Genomic DNA, 19193 nt, shown 5'->3' with positions numbered 1-19193 from the left:
CATGGATGCAGGGAAGTCTTACCCTATGTACAAGTGATTGGTCCTTCCTACAACTTCCTTTTCAGTCATATAAAATTCCTACCACACTCTTGATATTCCTAAGCACTATACCATAAATAATCACTTCAGGATAATGCGAGAAAAAGTCACCTGACTGATTTTACATTGACACTTCCAAGCAGAATTCATCTCCCTTTTCCCAAGACCTGGTTATGCACTTCAGAAGACACTACCAGCAGAAGAGAACAAGCCTGCAGTTTTCTCTTCCTCCCCCACAGAAGCAACAGCTGAAGTGGGGTCAGCCAAAAGAATTGCACCTTGTTTATTTTAGGGGAATAAATCCACCCCCACTGAGACACTAAGTTTGTTTTGGCCTGAAGCTCTTGGAAGTAGCTGACCCTTGCTGGAACCATCTTTTAGGTGGGAGTTTCCCCAGCAGTGGTCTGCTGATTTTCTTGGACATTGGGTGACTAAATGATTGGCATTCCCATAGTAGAGGCTGGTGTAAGTACATGAAAGGATTATGTAAAGAGAGGGATATGCAAGGGAGGAGAGGCATGGCTTTAACAGGATCTTAGATCCCTTCAAAAATGGCAAGGGTTTGAAACATTTATTAGTAGATCAAAAGCAGAAAGAAAACAAGCAGCTGCTCAAACTAAAAACTGCACCAAGCTCATGCCCTCCGTGCATCCAGAAATGAGAAGTAAATCACATTGGGATCAACAATCCTCATTGATCAGTGTATTTCCAGACGGATCCCTCCCTCAGTCTGGCCACTAAACCTCTGAACTTAAGCCCATCTGAGGACACAAGTACGCGGTGTTTTTTTTAAGTTAGGTTTATTTAGCAATAGAAGTATGTACATGTAAGAGAATCCCCTGCAGCACGAGACATGCATGAAGCAGTGAGGGACTGAAAGTGGTGCTGCTCAATGGCTTTCCTCATCACCTATCATCCCACTCTACCCAGCAGCAGGGCCAAGATTAGAAAGGGAGAGGTGAGAAATGTATCAGTCCACGTGGCAGAGTCTTCAGGCAGCTCTTTCCAACAACCATTATTAAAACAAGCGGGCACCGTAGCCAAATGTCTGTTTAATGCCCTCAAAGTAGTAGCGCTGCCAGCCTTGCTTTGTTCTCTCCTCCTCACTGGCAGGAATTCCCTTGCCTTCCAAGCACACCTCTGTCTCACCACCTTTGTCAGTGAAATTCAAGGTAATTGTTGCAAAGTGCCCTAGAGGAAACAAAACAAACCTGTCAGCAAGTGCAGTACAATACAGAATATCCTGAGGAGCTTCTTCTCTCACAGAGCACCACTTAAAAAGACTTCTCAGGATCCTTCCAAGAAGGATCTATTTATGATTGCTGCAGGCCTTCCTTACAAAGACAGGTTGGAGACAGTTCTGTTTTCATGGGGTTCAAAGCAGCCACAGCCAACCAAGCTGAAACTGCTACTTCATCATTCCTAATCCCTAGCTGCTGCCTTGGGGTAGCTCATGACTGTGACTTGACTGTGTAGGACATGAGCCTGGCTAAGATACCCTGGTGATTCCCCAGAGTGAAGTGTGGCAAGCAAGGCTGGAATTCTTCAAACACAAGCTAGAGCTGTAATACCATAAACCAATTTGGACAACTTACCAGCTGGCCAAGACTTAAATCTCCATTTCATAACAAGTTGCTTCTCAGGGACCTTAAAAACAAAGAGAGACTGAGAATAATTTCCCCCCCTTCTCCCCCCCGCCAAATTCTGCAGTCTAATTTAAAACAACTATAACTGTGCTTGATGTTAAGTCTTTAAGAGTCCCCTGAAAACACCACAGCCTGATTTTAAGTGGCCTTTTCTTTCCACTCATCTTCCAGGAAAGTAGGCCAGGCTGAAGCAGATAAGGAACTTAGCTCCAGAAGAATAAAATGATAGGAGGGGTAAAGATGAAAAGGGTCACTTACTACAATTAACACCTTTCCCACCCTCAACAAATAATTAAAATCGCACAAACACAGGACAGATGCAGGACTAGATAACAGCTTTTTTCCCCAGACCCAAGTCCTGTACACAGACCCATGCTATAAGAAGCCCTTCAGTAGGCACAGCAATTAACTACCGGGTAACAGGTAGGGATCTGTGATTCGCAAATTGAAGGACTATTGAAAAATTGCTTTTTCAAAAACAAAAGCTGCCCCAAAGCAAGACGCAGCTGCATTAATGAGTACTTACTAGGTCAACAAACTCTCCTGTGACACTGCCATCCAGCAACTGAAACTTGCCTCCTTTATCAGCCTCCAGGGCTGCGTGTGCGTGGGTGAAAGCTTGGACCATCTGAAAAGAATTCAGGAAGAGACGTGGGTTACTTGACATTATCTGCTTGCAAAATTATTGCCTAATACCTCCCATCTAGCTACAAAACTTCTGGAAGAGGAGGCAAGAATAAGTTCTTCACCAAGGAAAGACAAAAACAGCGCCCTGGCCAGAAAAGCAAGGCTACAGCTGATAAAGCAGCATTTTACTTACCAAGGAAAAAGAACCCCTAGCTTTCACTGAGAGTTCTATGCACTTGTTCTCTAAACTACAATTTGATTAACTTTGTTGAGTTCCTTAGACAAACCTTTACTTTATTCTTAAAAGCAGGGGAACTGAAAACTAAGATTCTGAATAACGATACAAAGCTACTATGTATTTTACATAACAGTATGTAAAGGAGAGGAATCTGTTCCATAATTAGGGTTTGATAATACCTAAACTTAAAAGTAAAAAGCAAACAAAAAAAATAATCCAAAAGCACGCAGATGTAAATCCCAAGAGATCTGATCACATGCAGTAAGGGATACACCTACAGACAGGTGCTGACAGCTGTCTGGAACTGGCTTCTGGATGGCATTAATCCATTCTTGTCAACTGTGTGAAGAAATGCACACACAAGCTTTAAGCAACTGTTCTGCAGACCAGCTTTCTTATTCCATTCTCATGGTTTATGAGTGTCCAACAAAACGCCTTAAAAAGCTTCTTAGGAACAACCTCCTATGTGCAGCAAAGAGCAGTTCTCAGAACAAGCCTGGAGTTACCTCTTGAGTAACGAACACTCGGTAGAGCTCCTCAGGAGATGTTAAGAACGTGTCCTTCAAGCTGATCTTACACGTAGGGATCTTGACTCCTATGGACTTGGACTGTGCTGTGGCAGTACTGCTGCTAGCAGTCGTCTAGCAAAACAACAAACAAAACTGGAACACACCCGCATTTTTTTTCTCCAAAACCTCAACAAGCAGTCATGTATCCAAGGAAAAAACAAAGGCCTTGGGAAAAGATGCAATACTTTGAGTACAAAAGGCAGATTCATTAATCTGCTTGAATAAGAAATATCATGTTCCACAAATAGCAAAAGGCCTGCACTATAGACTGCTGGTCAGTAAGTACACATCCCATGAGCAGAAGCTGCTCTTGTAAGCCCCGGTATCCAATACACCATGCACGCTGTCAGAGTTCCAAATGCACACTTGCAGTTTTATTTACCTTGCTGTCTTTTGCTTTAGGTGCCACTTGAGGTGCTGCTTCCGTATGTTCACCATTCACTGTAGGCAAAATCATGCCCTGGGTGAATTCTGGAAAGACAGAAATGTGCTCGTGAAACTAATAAAAGATCAAGCAAGCCTTTTATCTGTTCTCTGGAACACACAGCTGAAAAGGCCTTCCTGGTTTCTGCCCTGCTTTTGCTAGCACCCACATCTTGAAACCAGTTAAAAGAAGTAAAAATAAATAAGAAGGAAAAAGGTCTCACATCGCACCCACTACTCCCTACCAAAGGGTATAACAAAACCTGTTCACAGGAACAGTTAGGAGCTTCCTTCCTGTATCTAGCCCAAACATACACCATCTTACACTTGTTACTTTCGCATCATGGTTTGCCTTGCACTCACATTTTTTTCTCTCTCAGTCTTCAATACAAATAGCAACCAGATTTCAAATACTTCTATCTTGATCTAAATCAATCTTACTTTTCCATTCCTTTACAGACCAGACTGTCTGTCCCTTTCTCAGATCACTGTAGTACAGAATCAAGTTACTTCCAACTCCATCTTCAATTTACTGTCTTATGCAACAAGGTAACAAACCCTTGGATCCAGGGGAGGTCCTACCAGTGCCCTGCCCAGCAGTACTTGCGCAGCTCCACTAGAAGTTGCAAGCCTCTTTTGTCATCATGTTTGCTTTTTATATAGCTCTATCACTTCTGCCTTTACCAATTATAGAACAGTTGGCTCACTCCTTCCTCTTCATCTGTTCACATTGGCACAATTCCATCATATATCAGAACGTTATTAGAAATTGTATAATCTTGCACGCTGCAGTTTTATTTCCCACCAACTATTCTTTATTCCAGCCCACAAGATCATATGAATCTTTTTGAACTGCATTCTCATCTTCTTCTATGTGACCTCACCTTCCAACTTGCACACGAACTTAACACCCAAGGATACTGAAACGTGAGCCAAGAACAGCAACCAGCAGTGGTTTGAACAGAACTTGAATGACAAATGCCTGTGGCATAATACAGTAAAACAGATATTACAGGAACTCTTCACATTTCCACCCCATACTAGAGTGCACAGCTGAACTCAACCAAAGCACACTTCTGGAATCAGCTTATAATCCAAAAAAAGGTTTTGTTCCAGATGCTGAGACAGCTCACTCACTGACAACAGCAAAATCTACAGAGCATTTTCAGGTTGTCAGTTGCTCTCGCACCCAAATAGCATTAGCTGTCTTTAGCAGTGTAGCAAAAGAGAAAAGGCCATCTTGAAGGGAGAGAGCAAGATGAAGGCCAGATTCTACCACATGTAGTAGGTGATATTCTACACTGGTGGGGTAACAAACACATCTTCCTGACTTTGTTTTCCTCTACCATTGAGCGTCAGTACACAAAGGAAAGCCATGACACACTGTTGTTGGATTACCACTGAAGACAGCATTTCTGGATTGTGCTACAGTGCCCAGAGATAGCAGCAGTACTTGCCAACTGCTAACTACTTCCAAGAGACAGAAAGATAACTGTTGTTGCACAGACAACTTCCTGAGTAGACAGGGTGAGGAACCCGTACTCCCTCCTCTCTTCACATTCAACACTAACCCACACAGGTCTTATAACACCTCTTCTTCTGACATACCTGTTTTGAGAGTGCTAATGTAAGTTTTTATTGCATCTCTGATTTTTTTTGCACCTTCTTGCTTCATCAGGGTCTTCAAGTTAGTGTCAGGCTCATCTTTAGCAAGGCTGACAAGGATCTAAACAGGAAGGATAGGTGCTAGTTAACAAACTGATGCCCACACAATTCTTTTAGTGCTTGATACAACATCACAGAGGGACTTCAGCCATGCCTTCACATGCAGCAGCACAGCTTTAAAGTCTTTCACTTCACCTACGTCAGCCTACGTTCACATGCACATCTACCTAAGAGCTTTCATATCCTATGGGTCCCGTACAACTAGAAGACTGAAATTCATCAGACAGAGACTGCTGAAGTTATGTTGGATCTTTGATGTTCAGAGTTTCTACAGAAAAGAGATACTCGTGTTCTTTGGATTCCCCCTAAACCAGAGGGGCACCCAGCAGTACCGGCCTGCTGCTGGACTTACCTCCACTTCATCAACGTCATTCTCATCTGAGAGATTAGGAATCTCCACGTAACCTTTGTATTTCACTCCTGTGGTCGAAGTGCCTGCAACAATAATGGTTTTCTTCAGATTAACACTTCCTACTCCACCTGTTCTACAGACAGCCTCGTACGGCATCACAGCGCAGCACTTCGGAAGCATCCATCATCTCACACTCGAACCGGCCTCGAAATAACGGCAGCTGCCGCCACTCACCCGTCCAGGCCAGCTTGATGGCCCACTCGTAGAAGAAGATGAGCTTTCCCTTGCGGTTGTTGATGGAGGCCTCCCCATCCAGCTTGCTCACTTCGGTCACCTCGCAGGCCCCCTCCTCGCCCTCCACCCTGACGGGCAGGAGGAGGGCCTTCAGCCGCTCCGTGGACCAGTTGGACGCGTCCCGCTCCGTCCTAAGAGAACAGCGGCCGCCGTGACGCCCCGTGCCGGGCCCCGACCGCCCCCCCGGCCCTCCCAGCCCCGCGGCCGTCCCGGCGCGGCCGCTCACCAGTGCCAGTTGTTGACGTTGGTGGCGTCCGCCCGCTGCTCCACGATCCAGCGCGGGTCGCCCTCCCCCCACTTGGCCATCGGGACCGCCGCCGCCGCTCCGACCGCCCGTGGAAACTGCTAGAACCGCCGGCCCCGCGCCACCTCCCGGCTTCCGGCACCGGCACGGTCCCTTCCGGCGCTTCCCCCGCCCCCCCGCCCAAGTTTCTCCGTTCCGCCGGGCGCTCCGGCCCGGACCCGCGGCTCCCGAAGCCGCCCCCGCGGTCGCACCGAGCCCCGCCGTCACGGGGCGGCCGCCAACAAAGGCCCCGACCCCGCGCCGCCACGCGTTAAGAGCCGGGAGTCGCAGCCTGGCGCCCGGAGCCGCGCAGTGCACGCCGGGACTTGCAGTCCCACTGCAGCGCGGGAACGGGCGGAAGGCGGCGTGCAGACTGCCCGTCCCGGCGTGCCCCGCGCAGCGGCCGCCCTTCCTCCGGTGCCGTGCCGCTGCTGTGCCGCTGCCTGGGGTGGAAGGGGAGCGCGGGGAGGTGAGTGGCGGCGGCGGGGGGCTGCGCTCTGCGGGACGGGACGGGACGGGAGCGGCGCTGAGGCCGCGTGGCGCCGTTGCAGATGAGCAGGGCGCGGGCGGACGAGGAGGAGTACTGGCACAGCTCCAAGTTCCGGGCCTTCACCTTCGACGATGAGGATGACGAGCTGTCCCAGGTGGAAGCCGAGCCCCTGCCCCGCCCCGCCCCGCGCTGTGGGGCTGCGTCTCCACGTTGGGATGTGAGCAAACTGTCTTCTTCCCGCAGCTGAAGGAATCTAAGCGGGCGGTGAACAGCCTTCGGGACATCGTTGATGATGACGATGACGATCTGGAGAAGGTCAGCTGGAGCGGGGAGCCCGTGGGAAGTAAGTGCGGGGTGCCCTGGGTCTGGCCAGCCGGCTTCTCCCATCACGAACTGAAGCTGTCCCACATCACCTCTCCCTGTCAGCCCCCGAGGCTGAGCTGTGTGCTCCTGGTGTCCCCAGGGGGTGGGTCTGCCGAGGCCCAAATAGTATAAGCAGATAGAGTGGGGACAAGTGGATGGAGTTCACTTTGGTTCCCCCGTGTATATCTTAGAACTTAGAGCAAATATTTTAGATGTTATGGCCTCACGTGCACCAGGCTCCGCTGACCTGCAGAGTTCTCTTTCACACTGCTGTCTGTCACCATTTAAAGTTCACCCTGCTTTGTCCCTGCAGTGCTTTAAGAAGACATTTCATGGTTCAGTGGGTGTTGGTAAGCTGTCTCCTGTGGTTAAAGTCTGAAAGAGCACTGTAAGTGTATTGCTAGGGGTGACGGATGTGAGTTCACATGCCACACCTGATGCACTTTGCTGGTTTTGGGAGTTCATGACCTGCAGATAATGGCAGCCAGTGAGCCGCTCTCAGAGAGTGAGATCTTAAAATGTGGGTCACCCACAGTGCCTTCGAGGAGCCTATTCTCCTTTTGTGTTGCAACTCTTCCCACCAGTTCTGACCTTTTCCCTTTTCCCACCTGAAGCTGAAGTCTTTACCTATCATCTGTTTAGTTGCACCACCACATCCCCAAAGTTGATTGTTCTGTAGCTGTGCAAAAAGAGGTGACAGCTGTGTTGCAAGCAGAAGGAAGACAAAGGCACTGTCAGCAGCATGTGTGCATTGACAGCTGTTTTGTCTGTGTAGGGAGGAACTTTATCTTAGCTTTCTAGTGCCCAGGAAGGTGTGCTGTAATGCTTCTGTAATTCAAGATAAGACAGGGATTCTTTGTCTTGCTTTGTTCCTTTAGATTGTGCTTTACCCCTGTACAATTACACACAAACATTTGGTGGGATATGCTTTTTTTTTGTTGTTTTTTCCCTCCCTCTCCAATATAAGCCATAATAAGCTGCACAACACTGCTGAATGCAACCATTTCTGGCTGGAGGGCAATAGGCAACTCTTTAGTAAGTAATATAACATGGAATTGAAATTCTTTGCTTGGAGTCTAGCTTTGGTGATGTGCTAGTGCAGAACTGACCAGGACACGCTTGGTAATATTCATGCCCTGCCCCAAGATCTGTATTTACAGAGTGGTTTTCTCATTCTCTGTTCTAAATTACCTCTGTCTGTGCATAGGCATCTCCTGGTCAATCAAAGAGACAGCCTCCAGCAGCAGCTCCCTGGAGGGCCGAGACACTGGTCTACAGAAGGGCTCTTCCTCCTATGCTGCTCTTCCTAAGCAGGTTTCCTCCTATTCCCTGAGCAGCTTGTTTAAAGGTAAGATGCCACATATGGGTTTTCCCTCAGGAGTATCAAAGAGAAATTATGTTACCTTACGTAAATCATTTCAGTGTGTTACAAAACAAGGAAGCTCTAATTATTTTTCTCTATGGTAGTGTTATCTGTCATTGGTCAGAAATTGGTGACTATGCCTGTCTTGTGCAGAGGTACTCAGCTCTTTCATTAAGGGACATGGATTTGAAGATTTTGGCTTCTGTGGAACCAAGCTTAACAAGAATAGGAAGGTAGAGCTTGCCTGATTACTGCAATCTGTTTTCATAATGGACAAGAACAGCCTACAAAAGGACTTGCTTGATCCTTGTAGGCCTCATTTGACCCTCAGCAGTACAGAGAAGACGGCTTGATTATCCTTTACTTGGAGCTCAGCTGGCTGCCGTTGGTTGGTTCAAAAGGCACCTGGTAGCAGCAGTGGTAGCATAGCTGCTGGTCGGGGATTGTGCAGCAGATCACTGAGGGGAATTAAGCAGCTTGCAAGAGTTCAGCTCTGTTACCTCACAGGACAGCGAGCCAGCTTTTACTTTGTCACTTTCTGGTGTTTTTCTACTAACGTATTTGATAATACTGCGAAAAACTAAAGGCATCAAAATTGCAGCCCTAGTGAACTAAAGTGCCAGTGTTGCGGTGGCCTAAGCAGTAGTGCATGCTGGAGCCTCTGCTTTGCAGGTAGATGAGCAAATTAAGGCTCTCTAACCTCTCCTAGCTGTGGCAAAGAGGAGACAGATGGGGCTAAGACGCAGTTTGTGATGCCACAGACTATTTCAAAGATTTAGACTACAAAGCAGGTGAGCCCCAGCTGTGCCAGCAGCATGAATCGCTTTATGAGAATGGCTCGTGCTACACTGGCGTAGTGACAGCTCACCAGGTTGCAGCCTGAACTTGTGTTCCCTTTGCAAGAGATGTGCCAGTGAAGAGTCTTTCATGACATTTGTTTTGATTGCAGGACGAAACAGACTTCCAAGTTTGCCGTCCCTTTCAGACGGTAAGTTTTGAATCCCTGTCTCTCTCTGGGAGGTTTACGTAAACCAAAGTATCTCCAACAAAGAGCAGTGTCATTTTCATAGCACTGCAGAAATCAGTTGTCTGAAAGTTGTTTAGCAATCCAGAGGAAGTGTTGGTGTGATGGTCTGAAGGAATCTGATTATATACTGACGGCCTTTAGAGTGTTTAGAGCAACTTCATACTGCCATTTGATGCTTGACTTTGCATCTTCTACCACAAAAGGCAGTTTTGGAAGTGGATGTGAATCAGGATTGTGGTGTATTACTCAGTTTTGTCCTGTTTTGTTGTTTTGGTTTTTTTTTTTTCAGCCTTCGCAGACACAGGAGTTAAAAACTATGCCCCAGAACTGCGCAGACCAAAAGCTGAGTACAAGGTGAGCAGTTCAAGTGACAGTGCTCTAAGGGTTCCATAAAAAGTGATTGATTACTGTTTCAGAGGCAGAAGACAATGGAGGGATTAGAAAAGGGAGCTGTGAAATGTGGAGTCAACCTCATAGTAACTTAGGTGTTTTCTGTTTCTTTCCAGAAATAAGGAGTTTTGTTGGGGGATATTAGTTATTCCTTCTTGCCCAGCAGTCTCTGTGAAACGATTACCTCTTTAATTCTGGATCTGATGAATTGGCATCACTTAGGCTTTTTAAATGAAACCTAAAGGTTATGAATCACTGTAATGCCCCACCTTGATCAAGGGGCAGAGAGGTGAGGTACCAGTTGTTAGGAATGTTCTTCTCCCAAAGAGGCAGTGTTAGGTGTTGCAGAATCTAAGGGATTTGGGGACAGGGTGAATTCCTCCTGTCCCAACCTAGTAGATGTGAAATTGTAATTCCGTGTCCCCAGGTTCAATCAGTAACAAAGCTGAGTTCAAGTTCCTAACAGATACAGGTAAGCATGCTAGTAGCACAGCTGGCCACACATATTAACACAGACCCCGAACAGGATTGAATTTCACTAGTGGAACATAAAAGTACTCTATGGGTGTTTCCAATAGCTGTTCTGAGCCCTTTATGCTTGGAACTTCTCAGACTCATGTGCAGTGGTCCCCTAATATGGGAAGGGACTGCGTCTACATAACAGACTGTCTATCTGGTTTTTCAGTAAGCTTTTGATTAATTCAAATTCATTGTTTGTTCTGGTTGCTTCCTTTCTCTGTCTCTTTTGAGGCAGAAGGCTGCATTACAGTCACTGGCTCACAAAATTGTAAATGCATTCTTAGAATTTTGAGTTCTGAGGAGGGGCTCATACCACCCTTTATATGATGCTTCCAGATTGTAGTGTCTGTAAGCTCAAGGGGAGGAGCTTTGGGCACTGCAGAACCTGTAGCATATTACCTGAAGATAGCGTAGCTGCACTTAACTAGTCCTGTGGGAATCTCCAGGCACTTGCCCAAAGCTGTTGGGTTTTCCAGTCTGCTGTGGAAGGCCCTCCAGAAGTCTGAATTGTAGTAAGGAAGTGATTCCTTTAGCCTCAGTTCTGGATTTCTTAGTTTTGCATGTATTTTGTTTGTTCTTCTGTAAGTAACACTGGAGCTTTTATTTGCAGGCAAGACAATCTTCTGAAATGCACTTCTTGTAAAGAATGTGATGATGGCCCTTTTACCAAAGCAATAGAAAGATTTTCTGTTAACTTCTGAGCCTCTGTCTTTCTCCCTAGTCAGCATATGGACTCTGAATGCCCAGCACCTACACCAGAAGACTGAGGACCTGTACTGCTAACCATCCTGGAGCATCCGAATGACTGAGAAGTTACACCGGGGCCATCACTAATACAGCACAAAAGGAACCTGACTTGGGAATGCTTGTCTAAAGTGGCCTCCTGAGCTCTTTGTTTCTCTTATGGCAGGATTACAGCAATGACTGGAGCCCCAGAGATACAGTCCGGCGAATGCAGAGGGGCAAGGTAAGGGCATTCCTCCTTCATCTGCTTGCTAGAGAGAGTAACTGCTCCCAGACTGCTTTACACTCCCCTGTGCATCTGGATGTTCCAGGAGCAGGAAGGGAATCTGTGTTGCTTACAGCATCTGTCCAGAATGGTGTGCTGTGCCTGTCTGTTGCTTTGCCAAGTGGCAATGCAGAGATCACTTCAGGAGACCTGCAGGGTTTTGTTGGGTTGTTACTTGAATCATCCCTTCAGTAGTCTCTGACAGAAAGTGTCTGTACTTCTATGCCTCCCTCTACCCTTTCCGTTCCCTGGGGCTGGGTTTTTGGAAAAGATTAGAGGTAATGAAAATAGGATTAGAAATAAAGAAAACAGGAGCAATATTGGTTACACTGGAGCTGGAATGTTGGTCTCGACTGCCTCAGTTTGCAGTGAGTCCACAGGAACTGTGTGCAGGGATTGTCTTTAAAGTGCTTTTGAAGTTACCTGTTCTTAATGTGGTTGTTTTGCATATGTCTCCTCAAAGGGGACAGATGGACGAAAGGCTGACAGAGGCCACAGTTACAGAATAAGAAGGAAGAGTTGTGCAGCTCTACTTTTCTGTTTTCTTCAATGGAAAGGTTCCTTCAGAGTTTCCTCCTCCTGACAGAGGTGGTGGCTTATAGCATGCAGAGAAGTTTTGCTTGTTTCAAGTGTGCTGTTGCAAGTGTGCTTGTGCTGAATGCACAGCATCTGCTGTTCTAATCCAGGCAGTAATAAGAGCTAACTGTGTGCTCCCAGCTGACAGATTGTCAGGGATCACACAGCACATGGTTTCAGCAAAATGAATAGTTCTCTGGTGGTTGGTGGAGCACTTATCTGTGTTGCTGAAGGGCTCATGTGGGAAGAATAGGTAACACCTTTGGACTTAGTTCAGCCTGGAGACTTGCTGGTGTCTGTATAGCTACTTAAATCTCTTTTTATCTTCAGGTTTGTTCTCTAGAGAGGTTTCGCTCCCTGCAGGACAAGCTGGTGCTCTTGGATGAAGCTGTGGCAGGACATGATGGAAATGTCATCACAGCTGTGAGTCCTCTTCTGAAACTTTATGGATGACCACACAAGAGGGTGTTTGTGTGAATACAGTCACTTGGCAACCTAATCTGGCTAGGTTGGGGTTGTTCTTTAGTCCAAAACAAGAAGTTATTGAAAATTGTCAAAGCCTATGGCTGAGAAGTTCTGTATTGCTGCTGGCTTTCCTGCCAGTCTGCAGAATGTATGTTGACCATTAACAGCTGAGTCAGCCAGAAATTGTTCTTTGCAGCAATTTCTTGAAGGCCAAGGTTTAATCTGCTTACTGCAGCACAGAAGATTTGAGGGGCCTCTCCGTTTTTTCTGGTTTCCAAAGCATCAGGCAGCAGTTGCGGTGTCAGAGCTTCCCTGATCCAGGTCTTCTAAGCCCTTGGCTCCTTCAGGGAACGGTTTTTCTTCGTAAATCTCTATCTCACTTAGCTAAGCTCCAGAGAAATTGGCAACTGTGGCCCTGACTCACTGCTTCTCCTGTGTTTATGGGTAGCAGAATTCACTTGAGTGCTGTAAGAGCTGTGGCTTCAGAGACCCTTTGCTTAAGCTTCCCTACGTCTTGGCCAAGCTTGACAGTTTGTTGTCTGTCTTAATTCTGGTGAAGACTCTTATGTTCAGCTGAGAGCTGCCTCTCTGTGCTCACAGGTCCTGATATTCCTGAAACGGACACTAAGGAGAGGTAAGTGTGCCTGGGGTCAGGGTTTCTATTGCATGTTTCTGTTAAGGATGAAGGGGCCAGTTCTTCTACTGGGTCCAAGTCACAGAGCCGGCAGCTGAAGTATCACTGCTTTGCTGAACATGAAATATTTTTGTGGTAAGTGTCATGTGGGAGGGGGTTGGTGATGCATATGAGGAGTCCCAAAGAGGAACTTTTGAGCACTGGTCAGTAGTGATGGTGATAGGGTAAATGAAAATTAATTTGTAGGGGTAACACTCTACTATGAATCCTCTTTACAGCCTAGAGAACAGTTTTCTCTTGTGCTCAAGCCTCCAGGCATGTGCTTTGAGTTGGGCTAATACTTCTGAATCATACAAAAGACTGGCAGTTCCATGCACTACACTTAGCCCCATCAGTCTTGGTCATGTTAACTTGCTTTACCCCCATACGTGTATCCCTTTTTCCTGCAGAGGTCTTGTTTCGAGAGCTGGAGGTGCGGCAGGTGGCCTTGTGTCATCTCATCCATTTCCTCAAAGAAACGGGTGAGCAGAAGCTGCTTCTGGATCTGCTCAGGTGAGGGCTTGCCCAGCCATGTGGCAGGGCTGAGCACCCTGCTAGGAACCTGCCTCCAAGTTAATGCTTGCTTGTTCTGTTTTGCAGGTTCCTAGACAGGACTGAGGAAGTTGCTGTGAGTATTCCCTGGAGCAGAAGCTCCATCTCCTTGGCAAAGGAGTGCAGAGCATGGGAAGGGCAGGAAAAGGCTGGCTGTAGTATCTGGTTGTTTAGATGACAGCTTTGCATTCCTGTTCTGCCCCCTGAGGTCCTGTATGTCCCAAATCCATAAGAACAGGCTGCTTTTTTTCCGTCTCTCTCCAGCTCTCACAGTACCGGGAGCATTTGAACATCCAGGATGTAGAAAAGAAGAGAGAATTTCTGAAGGGCTGCATTGGGTAAGAAAAGATGCAGGAGGATGGACTTAGATGTGGATGCTTCACAAAAGCTGGTAATAAGGACAATTAGATCCTTGTCCTAGCACTGCGCTTATGTAGTCCCAGAACTGATACTGGTTTTACCTCAGTGGCAGTGCAGTATTGTGGACATAATGTAGACCAGAGAGGAAGAATTAGTGATCACTAGTCTAGCATCTTTTGCTGCTTACTTGGGGCCAGAAATGCTTCAGAGACATTCTGAAGCGTGCAAAGCTTGGTTGCCTGAGCACTTAAGGAAATTGGTAGGGGCATGGTAGGGGTGGCCAGCAGGGACAGGGAGGTGATTCTCCCCTTGCTCTTGTGAGGACCCATCTGGAGTACTGTGTCCAGGTCTGCAGTTCCCAGTACAAGAAAGACAGGGAGCTGTTGGGGAGGGTCCAGAGGAGAGCCGCAAAGATGATCAGGGGACTGGAGCACCTCCCCTATGAAGACAGGCTGAGGGAGCTGGGCTTGTTCAACCTGGAGAAAAGAAAGCTGTGGGGTGACCTCATTGCAGCCTTTGAGTACCTAAAGGGAGCCTACAAACAGGAGGGGAATTAATTCTTCAAAAGGATAACAGCAGGACAAGGGGAAATGGTTCAAAGTTGAGGGAGGGGAGATTTAGGTTGGATGTCAGGGGGAAGTTCTTTACAGAGAGAGTGGTGAGATGCTGGAGCAGCTGCCCAGAGAGGTTGTGGGTGCCCCATCCCTGGAGGTGTTCAAGGCCAGGTTGGATGGGGCCCTGGGCAGCCTGGTCTAGCGTTAAATGGGGAGATTGGTGGCCCTGCATGTGGCAGGGGGGTTGGAGATTCATGATCCTTGAGGTCCCTTCCAACCCAAGCCATTCTGTGATTCTTCCCAAGTATACTGGATTAAGAGCTGCTGACAGTGTTTTCTTCCTGCATGTATGGCCAGGCTGCCATTTTCAGCTGAGGATATCTCCCACATCCAAGACCATTATACCCTGCTGGAGAGACAGATAATCATTGAGGTATGAAACCTTTGATTTGCTGGTCAGAAGGTGACTAGCTATGAGAACCCTATCTGTCCCTAGCTCATACCATGCTGGATCTAAACAGCCTGGCTAGTGTAGTCTGACTGCTAAGCACGCTGCTGATCCAGGCCCACGTGGGAAGTACCAGACCTCAGACTTGAGAGCGCGTTGAGGCTGTGCTGGTGCTGTCCTTTCATGACACTCTACTCAGGTGTATACTCAGAACTAGATCAGGCAGCTGCCCTGACTCATGTTCACATCTTTTTGTTTCCTCAGGCCAATGATCAACACTTGGCGATGGCTGGGCAGTCAGAGATATTTCGGAAATACCCTCGCAAGGCCTCAATTCTCAACATGCCACTAGTGACCACTCTCTTCTATTCCTGCTTTTACCACTACACAGAGGCTGAGGTGAGGATAACGTAGAAGGCAAGGGTTATGTCTCATCCCTGTAGCCCTCAATATTTGGAGTGGTTAAGTTGGGCATGTTAAGGAAAGAATGAGAGGGAGGTCAGATTTCATCTGTAAGAGAGACTGAGAGGAATTTCTCTCTCCTTGGCCTTCCAGGGCCAGTTTGGAGATTTCTTCCTTAAGACAGGACATTCAACCTGGAGTGGCATGTCAGGGAGTTGCCTCCTGAAGGAAATCACTGGCTTGTGTTGCAGCTTCCAAGCAGACAGAATTAGCCCTCAATTATATAAGGCTATTGGTCTCTGGAGTGCTGAAAGTGCACCAGCTTCAGGGAGCTAATGGGGTGGGTTAATTGCTCTCTTCTGTCAGTTCTTTGCTCCTTTGTCACTTTCATGAGCAAAAAGCTTAAAGACTTCAATAGCAGGGACATTCATCATGTGCAAAGCAGTGCAAGCGTCTGAGCCTCTTCCTTGGTGTCCTCTGCTTAGTTTGCAATCACTGTTTGTTCTCTCTAGGGAACATTCAGCAGCCCAAGCAATCTGAAGAAGACATTTAAGGTATGTGCGCTTCTGGCTGGTGTGGCAGCACCAGCTGAAAATGTAGGCAGCCAAACTGTGTTTAGCAAGGGGACTGGCTTGGAGCTTGAGGGTGTCTGTGCTGGGGCAATGTGGGGAACACTGCATTCTTCTTAACTAGAGCCATTTCAGAAGCTCAGAAAGGTACACTGAAAACAGGGGCCAACTAGCTGCAACATCACCTGTAAATCCCCACCTCCAGCTCAGTGGCCATGACCTCAGGCAGTATCTCACCTCCTTGCCTGGCTGTTGTGAGTTTTGACAAGATAGAGGCAGATACCATTCTCCTCCGTACCACACAGTCCTGCTAAGCTGTGCTAGTGCTCTGAGTGCAGCTCTCTGCCTTGCAGATTCCTGATAAGCAGTATGTGCTGACTGCCCTGGCTGCCCGTGCCAAGCTACGAGCCTGGGAGGATGTGGATGCACTCTTAACTACCAAGGTGAGATGGGGAAAGCCTTACTGGGGACTCAGTTCTAAGTACTGATATCTATTAATAGCTGGCTTGTTCTGGGTTACCGAACAGACTCGTTTATTTCAGCAGGACCCAGCATTTCTGGTACAGGGTGTTACATGTTCCTCTTTTCCCTGAGCTCTGCTGGGCCTGAATTGGCTGCAGCTACTGAGCCGGGGAAGGGGGCTGCTCTCATGCACTGTTACCAGTTGGTTTGCAGCCAGCTTTAGCTTAGGCACTGAATAAAGGGCTCTGCCAGTAGTACATATGGTGGCTGGCATGAGGAGAGATGTTATTTCCTTCACTGGGGAAAAACTGTTCTTGCTTTCAGATTCAATCTGTGGCAGCCATGTTCTTTGACTTCAGCCTCCTCTGGCAATGGCTGAAAAGATTGACCTTTAGGATTAACACAGGGTTTGGCTGTCATTTCAGAACTGGCTGGGCTACACCAAGAAGAAGGCACCTATTGGCTTCCACCGGGTGGTAGAGATCTTGCAGAGGAACAATGCACCTGTCCAGGTGAACAAAGAGCTGCTGCTTGTGTGCTCCTTCTCTTCATTGAGGTTTGGACCATGACCGATTTCCCAGGTCACCTGCCTGCAGAGCACGCTTGCCACAGTGTATTTCCAGCTGCTTTTGCTGCATTGAATTTCCTTACGTTTCATCTATCAGGATGCTAAACTGATCCATAGGGATGAGACAGTGCAGGGCTTGGGACTTTCTGAGGATGGCCTTACTTTTTTGGGGTTCTTAGCGGACTTGTCCTGGCCACTTGTTGCCCTAGGATGGAAAGGGCCAAGTCTGTGTAACCAGTGCCTTTGAAAGATTTTGCAATTGGTGTGAAAGAATGAGGCAGGAAATACCTGCAAAAGGGAACTGTCTTCTTTCCCTTGCAGGTGCTGCAGGAATATGTGCGCTTAGTAGAGGATGTGGAAACACGGTTGAACCTTGCCACCAAATACAAGTGCCATGATGTTGTGATTGATGTAAGTCTTTGCTGCATGTATGAAGAGAGGGGACAAAAGCTTGCTTTTTCTCCCTAACTTTCCCATGTCACTCCACTGTCATGTGCCTTGTGAAGTTTTCTTATTCCTGTGGCTTGGGGACAGCATATTGTTCTTAGTGAAAGCCAAGTGAGCCAGGAGCATGACTCCTAGAGTATGTGCTGTGCCCAAGCCTCTCTGCTTGTGCAAGTTGACTGTGCAGACCCAAGTTATTGATTGGAACTTGAGGGAAGGTTGAGGGATTGACACCTACTCATCCGCAGGGCACCATCTAACTGATCAAGTGTCCTCATCACTCAGATAGGTGCTGGTTTTGTTGTTTGTCTAGACATACAGGGATCTAAAGGATCGCATCCAGCTGATGGCATATAAATGCAAGGTGGAGCGGGGCTCTGCAGAAGAAGAGAAGATAAACAGCCTACTCAGTAACATGGTAAGAAGCACCTGCTTTTTCTACAAACTTTTTGAAGACAGCCATAGGCTAGGTGTGCAGTAAGGGCATGACACCTACATTCTTTTCTCTCTGATGGGAAGTTAATGTTATGTTTGGGGTTACATTCAGAGTAAGAATGAAGGGTGATGCTGATAAAAGTAGCAGGTTTTTGCCGCGGTTGCCCTTTTCATGGTCTGGGTCTTGCTAACTTGGCCCAGGGGAACTGTGGTCAGCCTGATGTTAGTCATGCTTTGTTCTCTCTTTTAGCAAATCCGGTGGAAGAACTGAGCACCAGTGAAGTAACCTGCTTGGACGTTGCCTTGCCAGTACAAAAGGAAACTGTAAAAGCTGGTCCAGCACCAACAGAGCAGCTCTGTTACTACTCATTGCATGATCAGTGTTTGTCAGTGACACTGGGTGCTTGCGGGACAGAGGCATTCAAGCAGGTTGAAGACAACTGCTCTGATGCAGCCAGTGAAACCATGGTACTGATCCACAAGTGTTGATTCTTTTTGGAATCTGATTCTCTTTGACCTGGTGTAGGACAGTCATGGCTTTTGTTTACAGAGGGAAGTTGCTGGACCAGGCAAAGTTGTGTTTGCTTATTGTGGTGTCTGGGCTCTTTCTAGCAAGAGGAACAGGTCAGTCATTCGCGGGTCTCCAGTAGACAATGCTGACCGACCAGTCCCTGTAACATTCAGGCTGGCTTGGGCATCACCAGTCATGGCTGTGGAGAAGAAGGCTTACTGGACTGTGTTCTTCCCACATCAGAGTGTGAAGGGGGAAAGGGTCAGCTGCACTTTGAAGTCTTTCTTGGTTTGTTGTGGCTCACACCAGGAAAGAGGTTTTATGAACTCCTGCAGAGAGCCAGGGCAGCAGCCTCTGCCTGTATCCCTATGCTGGCACTTGGCAGCTCTCGGCAGATCCCTTCATCGGGAAAGAGTGGGCACGATGTGTGGAGCTGGTCAGAGCTGTGCTACATTGGATGGAGAGCAAGAAGGGGACCACTCACTTAGCACAAACCTGATGATCCCAGGAAGGATTGAATTGCACTTTCTCAGAAACACAATTCCTCAGGCAACTGCTGGCTTCATCCTTCCAGACCTCTCTTCAGTTCCTTAAATAAAGCTGTCTCTTTCTCCTCAGGCTGTTTATTTCCTTTCCACATTATGCGCTTTGCTGCTCTGTGCTGATCCTTAGCAATTTATCACACCTCCCTCAAAGTGAGTATGCAGGGTGTTTTCTCATATCCTGAAATATCACTGTGAAGAAGCCTTGCTTGCAGCAGTACCTTGTTTCATACTTTCCATGCTGTCAGCACAGATTAACTCATTTCTGTGTTTCA

At 47.4% G+C, this 19193-nt stretch overlaps 2 protein-coding genes across 2 annotated transcripts; one reads left to right on the top strand and one right to left on the bottom strand.

The window, feature by feature from the left end:
• Nucleotides 1-817: 817 nt before the first annotated feature.
• On the bottom strand, nucleotides 818-6303 carry AHSA1 (activator of HSP90 ATPase activity 1). Its single transcript, XM_048950249.1, has 9 exons — nucleotides 6140-6303; nucleotides 5854-6044; nucleotides 5620-5702; nucleotides 5151-5268; nucleotides 3502-3590; nucleotides 3057-3191; nucleotides 2212-2313; nucleotides 1635-1686; nucleotides 818-1230 (listed from the first exon to the last, which is right to left on the bottom strand). Exons 1-9 carry the CDS (start codon nucleotides 6217-6219, stop codon nucleotides 1058-1060), a joined length of 1023 nt encoding a protein of 340 aa, XP_048806206.1. The 5' UTR covers nucleotides 6220-6303; the 3' UTR covers nucleotides 818-1057.
• Nucleotides 6304-6351: 48 nt separating this feature from the next.
• VIPAS39 (VPS33B interacting protein, apical-basolateral polarity regulator, spe-39 homolog) lies at nucleotides 6352-18993 on the top strand. Its single transcript, XM_048950253.1, has 20 exons — nucleotides 6352-6665; nucleotides 6748-6840; nucleotides 6930-7029; nucleotides 8257-8397; nucleotides 9362-9400; nucleotides 9729-9793; nucleotides 11259-11315; nucleotides 12264-12356; nucleotides 12999-13032; nucleotides 13482-13584; nucleotides 13672-13699; nucleotides 13888-13961; nucleotides 14895-14970; nucleotides 15250-15384; nucleotides 15900-15941; nucleotides 16310-16399; nucleotides 16844-16930; nucleotides 17308-17397; nucleotides 17744-17848; nucleotides 18116-18993. Exons 2-20 carry the CDS (start codon nucleotides 6748-6750, stop codon nucleotides 18134-18136), a joined length of 1473 nt encoding a protein of 490 aa, XP_048806210.1. The 5' UTR covers nucleotides 6352-6665; the 3' UTR covers nucleotides 18137-18993.
• The last annotated feature ends 200 nt before the right edge of the window (nucleotides 18994-19193 follow it).

Source organism: Lagopus muta, chromosome 6 (genome assembly GCF_023343835.1).
Source record: "Lagopus muta isolate bLagMut1 chromosome 6, bLagMut1 primary, whole genome shotgun sequence".
NCBI lineage: Eukaryota > Metazoa > Chordata > Aves > Galliformes > Phasianidae > Lagopus > Lagopus muta.
Note: the sequence above shows the minus strand (reverse complement) of the source record. Positions and strands in the feature narration are given on the sequence as shown.

Coding starts and splice junctions, on each gene's coding strand:
- VIPAS39 (XM_048950253.1), top strand. CDS start 6,748: ATGAGCAGGGCGCGGGCGGACGAGGAGGAGTACTGGCACAGCTCCAAG. Junction 13,585..13,671: donor CTGCTTCTGGATCTGCTCAG/GTGAGGGCTTGC, acceptor TCTGTTTTGCAG/GTTCCTAGACAGGACTGAGG. Junction 15,385..15,899: donor ACCACTACACAGAGGCTGAG/GTGAGGATAACG, acceptor TGTTCTCTCTAG/GGAACATTCAGCAGCCCAAG.
- AHSA1 (XM_048950249.1), bottom strand. CDS start 6,219: ATGGCCAAGTGGGGGGAGGGCGACCCGCGCTGGATCGTGGAGCAGCGG. Junction 5,269..5,619: donor ATGACGTTGATGAAGTGGAG/GTAAGTCCAGCA, acceptor CTTCCTGTTTAG/ATCCTTGTCAGCCTTGCTAA. Junction 3,591..5,150: donor CATTAGCACTCTCAAAACAG/GTATGTCAGAAG, acceptor CTGTCTTTCCAG/AATTCACCCAGGGCATGATT.